The 14,795-nt window shown below is 44.7% G+C and overlaps 1 protein-coding gene across 15 annotated transcripts in view; it reads right to left on the bottom strand.

Annotated features, from left to right (window-relative positions):
* fryl (furry homolog, like) overlaps positions 1-14,795 on the bottom strand; it is a 58,904-nt gene that overhangs the window by 12,689 nt on the left and 31,420 nt on the right. For 10 of the 15 annotated variants that reach the window (XM_041040154.1, XM_041040155.1, XM_041040149.1 and 7 more), the window contains 39 exons: positions 13,660-13,763; positions 13,425-13,533; positions 13,224-13,310; positions 12,965-13,136; positions 12,736-12,868; positions 12,546-12,653; positions 12,205-12,442; positions 11,918-12,094; positions 11,697-11,783; positions 11,340-11,608; positions 10,980-11,187; positions 10,632-10,756; positions 10,461-10,518; positions 10,278-10,369; positions 10,015-10,187; positions 9,735-9,895; positions 9,266-9,376; positions 8,483-8,637; positions 8,259-8,358; positions 7,986-8,154; positions 7,442-7,710; positions 7,212-7,352; positions 6,936-7,104; positions 6,740-6,824; positions 6,263-6,375; positions 6,033-6,183; positions 5,850-5,953; positions 5,528-5,710; positions 5,016-5,217; positions 4,521-4,642; positions 4,218-4,405; positions 3,766-3,860; positions 3,053-3,648; positions 2,615-2,883; positions 2,390-2,530; positions 1,555-1,755; positions 1,202-1,363; positions 510-620; positions 210-386 (listed from right to left, as the gene is read on the bottom strand). In XM_041040154.1, the coding sequence (XP_040896088.1) occupies positions 210-386; positions 510-620; positions 1,202-1,363; positions 1,555-1,755; positions 2,390-2,530; positions 2,615-2,883; positions 3,053-3,648; positions 3,766-3,860; positions 4,218-4,405; positions 4,521-4,642; positions 5,016-5,217; positions 5,528-5,710; positions 5,850-5,953; positions 6,033-6,183; positions 6,263-6,375; positions 6,740-6,824; positions 6,936-7,104; positions 7,212-7,352; positions 7,442-7,710; positions 7,986-8,154; positions 8,259-8,358; positions 8,483-8,637; positions 9,266-9,376; positions 9,735-9,895; positions 10,015-10,187; positions 10,278-10,369; positions 10,461-10,518; positions 10,632-10,756; positions 10,980-11,187; positions 11,340-11,608; positions 11,697-11,783; positions 11,918-12,094; positions 12,205-12,442; positions 12,546-12,653; positions 12,736-12,868; positions 12,965-13,136; positions 13,224-13,310; positions 13,425-13,533; positions 13,660-13,763 (6,315 nt within the window). The remainder of the gene's footprint in view (positions 1-209; positions 387-509; positions 621-1,201; positions 1,364-1,554; positions 1,756-2,389; positions 2,531-2,614; positions 2,884-3,052; positions 3,649-3,765; positions 3,861-4,217; positions 4,406-4,520; positions 4,643-5,015; positions 5,218-5,527; positions 5,711-5,849; positions 5,954-6,032; positions 6,184-6,262; positions 6,376-6,739; positions 6,825-6,935; positions 7,105-7,211; positions 7,353-7,441; positions 7,711-7,985; positions 8,155-8,258; positions 8,359-8,482; positions 8,638-9,265; positions 9,377-9,734; positions 9,896-10,014; positions 10,188-10,277; positions 10,370-10,460; positions 10,519-10,631; positions 10,757-10,979; positions 11,188-11,339; positions 11,609-11,696; positions 11,784-11,917; positions 12,095-12,204; positions 12,443-12,545; positions 12,654-12,735; positions 12,869-12,964; positions 13,137-13,223; positions 13,311-13,424; positions 13,534-13,659; positions 13,764-14,795) is intronic. The other 5 variants (XM_041040150.1, XM_041040157.1, XM_041040147.1 and 2 more) reach the window with 1 other exon arrangement.

Consider the following 14,795-nt stretch of genomic DNA (forward strand, 5'->3'; position numbering starts at 1 on the left):
GTGGATTTGAAAACTGTAATATTTTTAAAGCAATTTATGTATTTAACACTCATATTTTTAACCCACCATTATCTCCTCCACGTTTCCTTCAGTTCATTATCTTTTCAGAATCAGAAAATTACCACAGAGCTTTTCATACACTTTCCAGTTTTTCAGACCTGAACAGACGCCTTGAAGCTGTGTGTGTTAAATTTGCTGTACAGTCTCACCTCAGCATCCTCCAGCTCCACATCTAAGAAGTCAAAGTCCTTGAAGACACCAAACTGCTGCTCACTGCCCGTATCTTCTCCCTGCACCTCCTCCTCTCTGACCACCTCCTCCACTGTGGGAATAAGACTGGTCTGCTGGTCTGCAGAGTCCAGATCCTCATTGGATGAGAATACCACCTGTATAGGAAGGAAGGAAAGTCTCACTCAAACAAAAATTAAACCAATCACAATCAAATTAACAACAACACAGAGAAAACACGGGAACGGCAGCAGTATTCTTAACAGTGAATTTACAGAGACCTTGTCTGAGGCTTTAGAGTAGGAGAGGAGTCTTACAGATGGATTTTTGGGAATGCCAGACTCTGGGCCACATAAAGACAGGACATTCATCAGTCTCTCTCTGGTTCTTCTCTGTAACAAGAACACAAACAGAAAATGGCAAAACCAGTCTCAGAGCGCTTTAATGTCTGTACATTTGTGTAGAGCACCTTCGAAATAAAGACAATTTTTTAACATTATTAAACCATTTGTTGTGTTTATGGCTTTTGTCTGGACAAAATAATTTGTAAATATATTGTTCAAACAACTGCAACATGTGGTCCATGATATAAACAGAAAACAGCAAATGCTTGGATTTATGTTCCTGTCACAATGGGAATATTGTACCACAATGTAATATTATGAAAATCAGTGTGCTTCTATGCCTGAGTGCGTTCACAGATAGCATGGCTGAAAAAAAAAAAAAAGAACACAATGTGTTTCTGTTCTGATTTGTACTTTTTTTCTGATTGTGTATTTCACTGAGATCCGTGAACTTTCTGTAAAGATAAGGGTTCAGCTGGCTCTATCGATCAGTGTGAGTATATATCAGATCCAAAAGATGGATTAGAGCTAGATCTGGTGAAGCTTCACCTTGAGTCAGTGCTGCCTCCCACCCTCTGGTTTGAATTAGTACACTGTGTTGGAAGCATTGTGTCTGTTTGAGCAGGTACCTGGGAGAGCTGAGGCCTCTTCCAGCTTACTGGCACCAGACCATTGGAGTTGGAGCCGGATGATGTGGAGGAGGTACTCCTAGTTACAGCAATCACCTGCGGCTTTCCATTCCGGCCTGCTGCAGTGCGCTGATCGCCATATTTGTGCCCTATGATTGGGGTCTATAAAGTCAAATAACAACAGTTAGCAATTTATTTATTTACCTTTATTTAACCAGGAAGTCTCTTCTGCAAGGGAGACGTGGCCAAAGTAGCAGCCATACAAAATACGCAAATGAACATTAAGTGCAAACACTGAGATTACTGCACTATGAAAAACCAGAGTGAGAGCAGATACAGAGGCAGACACTGACCTCTGAGATGTCAAAGTGGAAGTCCAGAGTCTTGCCCGGCAGCTCCTTGGAAGAGTTGTTGAATATGCGTGTAAAGGCAATTTCTGGAGAGCCACACGATTCCGTGCTGTAAGAGCGCTGCACGTCATCTGGAACAACGAGGCTGGCCGAGCGAGACACCACCAACTTCAGAATGTTTTGGGCCTCCTTCCAGTGTGGGCTCTGTAAACAACAAACACACAAATATAACGATTCCATTGTGAAACATCAGGCTGTGTAGGTGTGGAATGTATGAATGTGAATGGACATATTTACCCTCAGAAAGCCAAACAACCCCCTGCTCACAGCATCTATAGACTCAGTCTCTGAAGCCATTTGTAGTTTGTACTGTTTTCTACAGTGATGGCAGGGGAACTTCAAAGGACGTCGAACAAATACAACTTACAGTGCACACCAGTGCACATGCACTGGAATACTGTATACGCACAAATACAATGCCTTCTACACAAGGCAACTCTGGTAGTAAGTCAGTACAGAATCGGCCTGAGGCAATAACGGTACAGCAGCTGTAAGAAGTAGCTGAGAGTGAGAAGCACATGGTGCCCTGGGTCAGCACTGCTAAAAGGCTTCAATAAAGAGCCGCATCAAAAAAGACCCCTACACAAATGATCCTGTGAGATATGTTATTCTTTCTTTATTCTCAATTATGCTGCTATTTATAGACCAGACCGTGAGGGTATTCACATACATTAGGCTGTATGTGACAGAAGGCAGCGCCAAGTAAAGACACACAACTGTTATTACACAAATGGCAAACCACATATGGAAGAGGCATATGAGTGAAGTTCTCACCCACCTGAACATATTTGCCAATGATCTTCATGATGTCCAGGTTGAACTGTTTGACGGGGGCCGCTGATAGGTCAATATGACTCAGCAGGCTGTAGATGATCTGTAACAAGGACTGCTGCATGCTGGGAAGGCCCTTTTCCAGCAACTGAGAGACAGAGACGAACACATTACTGGTTTTATCTGACCATATGTGACCAACAGCAACAAGTTTGATCTTTGTCTTTCATACCTCGGCCAAGTAAGTGACCAGGTTCAAGGTTATCTCAGCAAAGGCATCGTGGAGGTAGCGACAGACCACGTTGATCCAGTTGGTGCAGTCACGGGAATAGCTGTGTGTGCTGTACAGGCTCATCATGTGGGCCAGGTTTGAGAGAGTGGCCGATTTCTCATCTGCGCACAACTTGGCTATTTTGTCAGCTGTCTCCTTACAGAAAGGAGTAGGGCTGTCAAAGTGCTGGATGAGGTGTGGTAGGAGGCACAAGATATTCAAAGGAAAACCTGAAGACATGTCCCAGGAGGACAGAAAACAAAAGATTGACATAATTAAAATACATAAATAAAGTAAAGATACAAACAAATTAGTTATCAGCACCATGATTAACACTATATACTATAATTTAAATTTATAAAAAACAAATCTGTGGCCAAGTCAGCTCTACACACTTACCTGCCACTTGTGACGGGTCCACCAGTGTATGTCTGGAGACACTGATGAGTTTGCTGAGCAGGTGGATGGTGAGCTCCTGAGTAGAAGCAGAGGTGAAGCCCTTCAGGAAGAGCTGCAGCAGGCCAGGGAAGCTGTACCACTTCAGCTTAGCCTGGACCTTCTCCAGACGTTCTCTGCTGTCAGCACGATCCAGAGGCAGCTGGCCCAGCAGCTTGTTCAGCAGCCGCAGGGCCAGCAGATACTCAAACTCGTAGTCCGACTCCAGCAACGAGGCGGCGATCCAGAACACGGTGGCCATCAGATTCGAAGGGTCCACGGGGGGGATGGCGTCCCCGCCTGGACCCCCTCCCCCACCTAGTGATGATAAGCTCCGCGTGCGTGCCAGGTTTCCGTGGCTGCCACCAAGTCGGTCAGCAACGTCTAGGGTGTTACTCCTTCGCCTGTCACCTTTTCGTTCACCCATCAGGCTGGCCCGGAGAGAGTTACTGCGATTATGGACGCAATGGAACAGACCACTGGTGTTCAGGTTCAGCTGGCCTGTGCTTTTCCTGTTAGCAGCAAACTTAGGTCCCAACAAGTGTTCACGGGGAGAGGTTCTGTAAAAAAAAAACAAACATCAGTCTGTAAATGACTTCTGTAATACATGTGTTAATCCGTCTGGATGAGTCAAACACAGTCAAATTATTCATGAGGTTATAAGGACACGGACTTACTGTGCTAAGGCAGTGAGGAGGTCATAGTTTTTGACTGTGTCTGCTAGTGTGTCAATGCCTGACTCCAGTGTCAGGAGAAGTTCAATGACAAAGCCCTAATGAGAAAAGACACCAGCAGTCAGTGAGGTCCTTCATGTTAAAATCAATGTTATCATGATATAAAGCTAAAGAGCTCACTTTAAAGCAGATAAAAAGTTTTACTTCATACAAACAGAAAACCTCAGTGTAAATGCATTTACCCAAAAAGTGGTAAGGTTTTTGAGGTTACAAGTAACATAAGTAAAAATGTAAAGTGATACCATTAATTTTTTAAATATGAAAAAGTCATTCTGATTGCAGAAAATTAACAAGTGGCCAGTCAGACGTAACCTTCCCTGATTAACGTTAAGAACATTCAGCATCTATGTAGACTGAGCAGTGTAGTGTGTAATGTAATGTTTTAACCGTCTGACCTGAGCCTCCTCTCCTGGGTCACCCACAGTCTCTACCAGTCGAGACAGAATGTCGGACAGTGTCGCGGGTGTAAGAGGTTGCTTGAGTGCCCTGAAAATCTGGAAAGAGCGTCCAGCGTAGTGGCGAGAGGGACAAGACAGAGCTGTTTGTAGAGCTATGTCACTCAGCAATGACTCCAGCTGGAAACCTGAGGGGAGGCACGTGGACATGCAGGTGAATACGACAAGGCTATCTGAATTACACCTGTAACCCAGGCTGAAATGAACAGAGTTAGGCAACAAGCAGCTACAAACCAAACAGACCTGACTGAGAATGTTTGAAGACAGTCACCACATGTCTGACAAAAACACTCAGCTGGTCAGCGCTCTTGATGTTGGGGTTCTTGGGTGATACATCCTCATGGTTCCACAGTGGGCCCCTCTTCCTACAAGGCAAGAGCAAACACACGCATCAGGCAATGCGACCCGTCACAGATACAGAACGGACCACTCCGAAAAGCATTTTACGTTTTCACACCAGGCAAAAGAAGCTAATATGATACCAACCCCAAAATCAAACCCATGCAAAGTAAAAATACCCAGTCCTTTTAGACACTGCTGAAAGCATGAAAGCAAATCAGTGAACAGAATGAGTAACATGGTACAAATGCTTTAATACATCTTAATGGTTAATACTGATACATACTAAGCATGTGAAATAATACATCAGGTTAAGTTAGTTAAAGTAGGAGTGACTGTCTTACAATGAAAGTTATTTTTCTGGGAGATGCTCATGTGAATAAACCAGGGTCTTCTCACCTTGATGTAATGAACTCAATGAGAGCTTTGGCCTTCTCGTCCTGTTCAACTGTGACATCTACCTCACTGAGGAGTGTGGGGGACAGGTGGGACAGAGCAGCCCCGCCTGCCCCAAGACTTATGCTGGAGGACGTGGAACTCGAGCTGAGGCCGGAGTCTGTCATAGGTGACGGCTGATAGTCTGGCAAAAACTCCTGCACTCCTATAGGAGCAATTAAGATACACATTGTACACACTGAGCTGCATGTAGGCATTTAAATAAATCCTCCCGCTTCATGATATCCACACACCCAAATCAGACAATGAAGATAAGGATGATAAAGGTTTCAGTATGTTTCTTGTGTGACAGGGAACACTGTCCTCTGTGGGACTTGTCGTTGCTGCCACCCAGTGATCAGCTTTGATAACACGACAAATGAGTGTGTGCAATTCTTCTATTAGTTTCCCTCCATATGCAATGACAAAAAAGTAATCGTACAGGTAGCAGGCAGCAGTTTTGCCTTCAGGTTTACCTGTGAGGTTGAACTCTGGAGCTACTGGCTTCACAGTCAGGACCCTCGGATCATTGTAGTCTCTGTTGCGTAAAAGCACCATAGCCACAGACTGAACGCTGCTATTCGCTCCCTGGACCACGAGAAGGTGAAGCAGTAGACGTTTGCAGTGCTCGTAGACCTCTGGGTGCTGGTGATCAAACCCTGGACGAAGACATAAAAGACAAAGAGAGATTAGATAATGGAACTTTAGCAGGTGGAGCCGTAATGGAGTAAGAGAGATCAATTAAACTCAGTCCCACACTACATACTGTCCTATTATAACAATTAGGGAGCGAGTTACCTATAAAAATTGCATGTAGCAAGAGGTGCAGGTAGGCACTCCACTCCACTTTGACGCCATGGTCTACAATGAGGTCTGTCAGTAGGATGACTGCAATGTTACATCTGGAAAAAAGAAAACAAGGGCTGACTTAGGCACAGAACGGTGTAATGAAGAGGGAGTGAAAGGAGGTGTTTGGTGTACCTATGGAGAGCTACAGCAGGGGCATTGGTCTCTGGCAAATAGTCCACCAACGGAGACCAGCAGCCTCCTGTTGGAGGGAAAGGGAGAGGCTCTGGCCGGTTGTGGTCCATCACTTTCAAACGCCAGTTAGCATAAAGTGGCATGGAGTCGCCTGGAGAAGGGAGAACATTATCAGAAATGTTTCTGCAAAACAATCCTGTGTAGGGGAGGTGCACAGAGTTTGTTCTTACTCTTCTCTTCTTCATAGGAGCCTCCAGAGCTGCTGCTGTAACGAGACTCCAGACGGTGGTGCTGGCGGTTCAGGTTGCTGTTCAGACCACTGTAGATATCCAGGTGGGTGTAACTGCAGAACAGGCAAGCTTGATTTAAAGGAGTAGTGCCAGCAGGGATGTTTTTTGTGCATAGCCAACAACTTTTGACCCAATGCATCAGCAAACATTTTAAATTACAAGTATCTCACCTCATAGCTATCACTCTAAATGTTTCTCTAAAATGTTTCCAAAACAAACCTAATGGACTTATCTGGACTTATCATCTGAATTAATTAATTCCAACACAAAAGAGCCATGAGGCAAGACCAAGACATGCAGCAACACTGACAAACTACATGTAAAAGTGAAACACAAATGTCTTTTTACACCTGGAAGCAGAAACATTGCAATGAGAGGAAGGTGAGGCATGAAATATGACTCGTTTTATTGATGTACCTGTCCTCCATGTTCGAGTCTTTGATCTTGGTGTCATGATGACCATCGTTTCCTGGCACCATGGTATTGCTGCTGGAGGTTGTTCCTGAGAAAGCAGACAGAAAAAAAAATTGACCATCTCGCATTGACATGGCGTTATTTAGTATTGGCAACATGGCCTAATCTGTGAACTAATGCATTTCCAGTGCTCATTAACCTGAGGTGACTGAGGGGATCTTGTAACTGGAGGTGATGCGGTAGTAGGGGGGGTTGTCCATGTGAGTGACGGCTGAGCTGACAGGATCGGTCAACTCAAGCTCACACATCAACTCCTCCAGCAGCTGCATAGTCTTATCTCTGCCCAAGTAAACCACCACTCGTTTCACCTGAGGACAACCACGTAACACAGTCAGAAACACGAGGAATAAGCGTTGGATGCTGCACATGGGGATATGACAGAAATACTGCGTGATGAAAATGAGCTGTGACTTACATAGGGCAAGAGGCTGGGTTCACTGTTAACTCCTGACATACTAATGAGGAAGTGCAGAATGATTTTGAGGTTCTTTGGCCAGCTGTCTGCCAACGTGGTCCACACGTTCTCGATCTCTGACCAAGCGAACTCATCCCCATACTGTAAAAACAAAGCCATTTCATTCATCAGTCCATTTCCTCAATCAACATTTCCAAAACCATCTGAATACGGTCCGTTAGCTGTCTCACCTTCGCGGTCATGAACATGAGGTTGTTTAGCACCATTGTTGTTGCACGAGGGGAGCCCCAGCCCTCTCCACGGAGCCAGCGCCTGCTGTTGACCATCATGATCTCCCGGTCATGTACATCCTCGTCGTCCTCAACACTGCCGCAGTCCTCCGGTCGCCGGGCAGTCGGTTTTAAGTCAACCAGCTCCACGTTGTTCATCCAAGGCAGGAGGTAATGCAGCATTACTTGACGACCACCAGGATGTGCTGTCTGGATACGCTGGCTCACCTCTGCAGTGGGAACAATAGGAAGGTTATAGATTGTCACTGAAACAGTAAAGAAATGTTCTCTCAGTTTTGAACCTTATTTCTATCTTTTAGTCTCGACAGAAACATGACATTAACTGTACAACATCATTATACTGCTTTGCTCACATACACAAAGGGCAGATCACGGCTTTCACAGGCAAATGAAACTGTGAACTTCCAGTTAATCAAACAGCTCCACACATTACAGCATCCTGTTACTCAAAGAGCAGCTGTAAAGATTTTGGAATGTAGCGGACCTGAAAAGATGGGCAGAGTTAGCTCTGGGTAAGTGCGTGCAAGCTCCTCAGACAGCTGGTAGTAAGACACAGAGTAGAGGTGTGGCAGCGGTGAGGGAGGGGTCAAGATGCCATCTGTTCGCTGGATCTCCAATTTGTGGGCATAACGGAAGAGCTTGGGTTCCAGGATCTATACGTTTGAGATAGACGAGTACAAAGCATTTAATTTACAACCAAAGTGAAAATAGCTGTGCTATGTTGAGTAGATGTGTAAAAGTAAACTTTTGATGTGACCTGTAACAACTGCATGGCCACTTCATAGATGTCCCTGGAAGAATCAGCCGCCTTGAACAGAATCAGGTTCAGCAGCACCACAGTGTCAAATTGGTAATCCCTAAAAGAAAATATAAAACACATCCAGCTGGCACCACAGGGACTAACAAACCCAAAAAATTAGTTCAAGTTCATGCTATACTGATTTTCCTGTACTGTTTATTACTTTTGTACTAATGTACTACCTGTTGTGAAAGACATTGGCGATAGCCCTAAAGCAGCCGGCCGCCACACGACGAGAGCCGGTGTAACAGCGGTCCACAGCCCAAAACATGAGGTTGCTCTGGTCTGGATTCAGCTCCAACAGCAGCATCACAGCCTCACAACCCAGCTGGTGAACCTGGAGGAGAACGTACAGCAAAGGTTAGTCTAAATTAGTCCAAATATTTAATAGCCACATCTCGTATCTTACATTTTGTTTGCAAAATCACTCAAAACCAAAAGGTGCAATCTGGAAAAAGCTGATGTGAAGTCTGTGATTTACATTCTGATTACAATGTTTGGATTAAAAGATTATTTTAATCTTAACTACTTTCTGTCAATAACTGATTTTATTGTGGAGGCTTTTATCTGAGTGAAACCGTTTGGTGCTGACCTCTTGCAGTACTTCTTAACACCACTGTGCAGTGCTAGTGTCACAGTGCTCTATGTTCAGTCTGGATGTATAACTGGAAACATTATAATCAAACACTGGTCTTGTGTTGATGTTAATATTTAATCCCCTGATGTTACCTGGTATGGGATATATGTTACTTTTGACAGTTTTACTGTACTTTGAACTTTCACATTTGTTATAACTTTGGACGTGTTATCTTCCTCCGAGCGTTCAAGACTTTCCTTTGACAACGTGTGCTTCTGCCTCAACCTAATATCCGCTACTCGTCCACTACTGCCAGAGCATTCCCTGGCCAGACTATCAAAGACAATGCTAGTGACTATGCGGGTTGATATGGTAACATTTCACTTACTTTCTTGTCCTGAGAATCCAGGATGTTGTCCAGCCACTTGTAGAGGTAGCCATCAGAGGAGAGGCCAACATTGTCAGCTACAGGCCCACAACACAACACTGCAGACATGGCCTGGAACATTAAAGCAGCTATTAGTTATCAATAAATACGGATTTCAAGATTGAAATCTTTTAATCAGAACCAGAATCAGTTTTATAGGCCAAGTTTGTGCACACAAACAAGGAGTCTGACTCCAGTTTTCCTTTGCTCTCAGGCAGTTCAGAAACAAACAACAAATAACAACAAATGACAACAGTGCGATAGGTCAGTCCGAATGGCTAGTGCAACTATATACATATATATTCAGACCGCTGAAAAAATACGTGCAGGCTGTAGTGCTAAAGAAAGGCATGAGGTAGTGGGAAAGTCAAACATTCATCAGAGCAACAGCCTGGGGAAAGAAAGTGTCCTTGAATCTGTTTGTGTGTACCTTTAGTGCACAGTACTGATGGCGGTTGATCTGCATATTTCTGTCACTGTAGCGGTCCAGGGGAGTGAACATGATGCTGAAGGGCCCAGCCCAGTGACTGAACAGCATGAACAGGCTGTGTCTCAGGGACTGCTGGGGGAAGATGGTCCTCCTCTGGTGAACTGAACACAACAAGTAACAAAACGCATGACACACGAGACACTAACTTCAGACAGAGGTTCAGTGCAAATAAGAAGCTGTTTTTAACTTGACTGAGACAGGGGACATCTGAGAGATATACCTGGGACATTCTGTATGATGTTAGCCACGAGTGCACTGAAGTGACACCGAATGTCCTTCAGTGTGTCAGAGTCCTTGTCATTTTCAGCCTCAAGCAGCTGCCTGGTCAGATCAACATACTCAAGCAGCGTACTGTTCAGAGAGTGGCTCTCTCCATCTAACCCTCCGCTGGCTCTGTAAAAAGAAAACGTAAAGCAAAAATATACATGAAAGTGCAGATTAATTCCTGAATCACACTGTACAAATCGGTTGTGGATTACATACATCTGACTGATGACGCCAGCATCGGCCAGTAGCTCAAATATCCGGACCAGCTGGACCCTGAGGATGTCACGACGCCGGCGCCGCTTCATGTTCTGCAGAGTAAAGACAGAAGCATTGTGACTCACAGAACAGATACAGAACTGTGACAGAAAGGTTTCAGAGATATCAACAAACAGAACTTACTTCAGGTCTTCTTTCTAGAGCTTCTTTAATGATGGGATTCAGCTCCTCTAACAACTCTCTGAAATATACGAAAGGTACATGAAAATAAAAACTTCAAGGTATATAAAAAAGATACACATGCATACAGGTGTATATATAGATATAAATCTCATCATGTGGCGCGTCGTTTACCTGAAGGCCAAGGGGTTGGTCCTGCCAAGACCCAACACTAGAGACTCTGTGATGTCCATGCTCTCAGAGCGCATCATTGGGACAATGTGTTTGAACAAGGAGGAGGGGGACGGAGTGCCAACAATCTATTAACAAACACAGAAAGAGCAATGTCGTGGCTGAAACGTGAAAATAAATCAAGTCTTCTAATTATTAATTATTAATTGTTAGCTGTCACCATGTTACACGAGTCCTATACGGTATGTATTTTTTTACTTTCTGTACAACTTTCAAAACTTATTGAAGGTTTGAAAGTAGTTGGAATAAGCAGTAACCTTGTAAATGTGTGTGCACAGAGTGTTGTCTGACCTTTGAATCATAACTGTAGCCGCTGTCCGGCGTGGACGCCAGCGTCTCAGGCGGGGAGCAGCGGACGGAGCCAGAGGTGGAGGATGAGGAACACATGGAGGAGGAGGAGGAGGCGGAGCTGCAGCAGAGAATCAGGTAGTTCCTCCAAAGACCAACGTAGGAGTCACTGCTGTTCAGACTGTTCACTTTCTTGGCATTGATGGGGCTGCTGCAGGAGGGCATACAGGAAAAGTCAGAGATTAAATAAAATGACATCAAAACTGCAGAACAGCACTGTCATCACCTGATCGTCCCAGAACAACAGTCTGAAATAAAAAATAAAGACAGAACTAAGACACAGAGAGGATTGAGGAAACATACTTGATGTCAACTTGGGGGGACAGTAGTTGCAGACGGGTGGAGGCAAACATCCAGGCATAGCTGAGGGCAGTGGGGCAATGTTTGGGTAGGTGCTCCTGCCGCAGGTAGCTGGAGAAGCTGATGACCCAGGGGTCCTGGCCCTGAGTAACATGCGCAAACACCCAGATGTGCGAGGGGCTCACCACATCAAACTGGTGGCTGATGGGAGATGAGCTCCACTCTGCTAGGGTCTGAAGATCAATCCCGCTGGGACAATACAGCAGGTTGGTCTGCAGAGAAAAACAGAGGGACACAGGTTGAGTCTCAGAGTGTTTGAGCAAGTTTTATGATTCAGAAAATAAGAAAGGGCATTTATACCTGGTCAGCCCCTGTGAGATGAATGAAACTCTCCAACACTGATGCACTCAATCTGTCCATCACATCAATGGCCAATTCTTCATCCCCCTGAAAGATTACGAAACAGAGAACAAATGTCAGAAAACAGACTACCTGCATTAAACACCCTCAGCAGACCCATGGATATTTGACTGCTACTCGTCAGTGGCAACAAAAATGCACCGTAAGTCTGAAGTAAATACCTTGCCGATGCCCAATGCAGTGTGTAGTGCACGGACCTCCTTGAGGACGTTAACAGCCAGCCTGCGTGTGGCAGGGCGGCAGCTACAAAGCACCACCAGAGCTAAACCCTCAACAACATGCAGCACACCTAACGGAGGAATACGCTCCAGGGACAGAGAATGGCCGCTGCTTGAGCCCTGTTCAAGAAAACATGGCATTAAAATCACTTAAAACTTTCATCACTAAACAAATCATAAGACATGAACACACAGTCCACTCATACACATAATACACACATAATACACACCTGTGCATCATGACTCTTATTGCTGCTCTGCACTGCCTGCCTCCATTGGCTGATGAGCTGCAGTAGCATCTTGACAGCGTTGTCCAGCAGAGTGGGGTGGACATCAGTCACCTCTCGGACAATGAAGTAGACAAAGCCTGAGAGAACGTCCTCGCGCCACTCTGGGAAATCCACCATCAGGGCCTGAAGAGTAGTGAAGGCAAGGCCCCGAAGCTCCTCATCCATGTGGATGGTCAGTCTACAGGAAGGAGAAAGATATTAGAGGATGAGTGGAGGGCCTCCAGAGCTACAATATATTGTGTAGTGATGTGTCTGCAGTAAGGCTAGAGAGGTTGTATTACTTGGCTAGAAGCTCTATTAGGTCTTGTCTGCTCATGCCATCTGGTATCAGCCTTGGGATGGCGGCCACGCACGTACGGAACAGATCGATCTTTGGCTTCCTCTCTCCCCTGTAGCACAAACAGTCTATGAGATACTGATGTGTATCAGGAACACAGAGAAACGGTTGGGATCCAGGCTGCAGTTACATACGTGATCATGTCCTCAGGCTCCTTGTTGGACATCTGTACATTGGTCATGCTCATGGAGCGTCCCACCTCCTTGTCCAGGTGTCGCAGGATGTTATCTAAGGCTTTTCTTACTTGTGGGTAGTACAGAGACATGCCTGAAAAGACCCAGCAGATTCATTACACATAAAGCAAAAAAAGAGACAGATATTATAATACACAAAAAAAGTGAAGTTTCAAGGAATCAAACCTACCTATGACCTTGGCTTCTTCATCTGTGAGGGTGGTGTTGAGGAAGATCTTTTTGACACGCAAGGTGTTGCCAGAGGGCATGATGATACCTGTCGTAGGCATGGGAGGCTCCCCGTCTTTCTGCTGTAGGCTGTCAGCAATCACCAGGAAGGCCCGCAAACCGATATTCATCCTCTGCGGGGCAGATAGAGGAGGAGGATCAGAGAGATTCCACCAACACTCCGGTAACAGTATCACCTACGAGTCTCATCTATACTTTACCTCTGGATTGATGGTAAAGGTTTTGTGAGACTTGCCCACACACAGGAGGTCATAGATAATCTCCTTCATAGCAAAGTCCAGTCTTTCCTGTGGCAACAACCAAACAGACCAGCAATCACAAACACACAGTTACTGCACGGTGTGTGCCTTGTTGTAGCTCAGTTCTGAAATCGGTAATGTCAGCTCCTGCTCCAAGCTTACCTGAGCTATGAACTGGATGATCTTGACAAAGATGTTGAGGGGTGTGTCCCTTGGCACCACACTGCGAGAACCTTTGGGGAAAAGTGCTGAAACGATGCTAAGTAGCCGACTAGGAGGAAGAACGGGAAACTTTATTAGCACATTAAGTGCTAAACAAAAAAAAAAACCCTTTTTTACACAACATCTACTTGGCTACCGTCGATTGCAAAGGGCATGAGATGGCTCTAGAACTGACCTCTGTGTGACGGTGTTACTCTCACACTTGATCCTGATAATGTAGACCCACAGCAGTCTGTAGAGTGACTCCAGTGCTACACGGGACATTTTTGGGTCTTTGTTCTGTGGACATAAAAAGAATATCATAAGCCACTCAATTTAATTGTGACAATTTTATTACTCACCTGATCAGGTTGTTGTTTTCATCTGGAGAAACTCAGATTAAACACGTTAATGACACCATCATGTTTCAGTCTGTGCGCATGACTTCTAAGGAGTCAGTGGTTGATGTCTGAGCATTGAAAGTCCACATGGTCTGATGATCGCTAAGCTTCAGGTTTACTGAACATGCAATCGTTTTTTTCTGCTATGCAGAAGATTCATATTGTTGTGGTAAACACACAGGGCCATGGTGTGAGCAAACATACTCTGAACATGTGGCCATGCTGCGAGGATTTCTATATGACAGCTTTACCCTAACAGTGTGCTGGAGTTTTGTGGTTTAGCTAAACTGCATCAAGCGCCTATGTCTGATACCTCTCCACCTTTCTATCCAGCCATTTCACTGAGGCTGTTTCCCCTTTGACCATTTTAATTTTTAAAACAAATGAAGCAACAAAACACTGAATGTCCATACTTTGATGTGAAACGAATTTTAATATGCAAGGGGTTTTAAAAACTGCGCTGTCAATCTGATCATTTACTGAGATCATCGTGGCCTGGCCCAGCACAGAAATCTCTTACCCACTGGGGGGGGGCACATGAAAACACTTACATGTTTTACAACATGCCATTGCTCGACTTAAGCATGCTATACCACAAAAGGAGCAGGTGGCAGATATGTCAGAGGCAAGACATTTCAAAACCCGGGTAAATAAAACCAAGTAAGACCTAAAAGTCAGTGAGAAAACTTTTTTTTGTTATTTGGGTGAACTGAAATTTTAAGATAAAGTGCTATACTGGATTGCAAACCACAGTCCCACATTTTTATACTGCAACCATATTTTTAATCTTTCCATCTGCAACTCAACAAATCACGTTACACAGAACACTAAGTCACTGTGCACAAACAAATGCAGTCTGTAAGCTAGGGTCGCTCGAGGCCAGAATTTTAATTTATTTTTTTTGATTTATTTTAAATCTGGTAAAGATGAT

Source organism: Toxotes jaculatrix, chromosome 6, assembly GCF_017976425.1.
Source record: "Toxotes jaculatrix isolate fToxJac2 chromosome 6, fToxJac2.pri, whole genome shotgun sequence".
Lineage (NCBI taxonomy): Eukaryota > Metazoa > Chordata > Actinopteri > Toxotidae > Toxotes > Toxotes jaculatrix.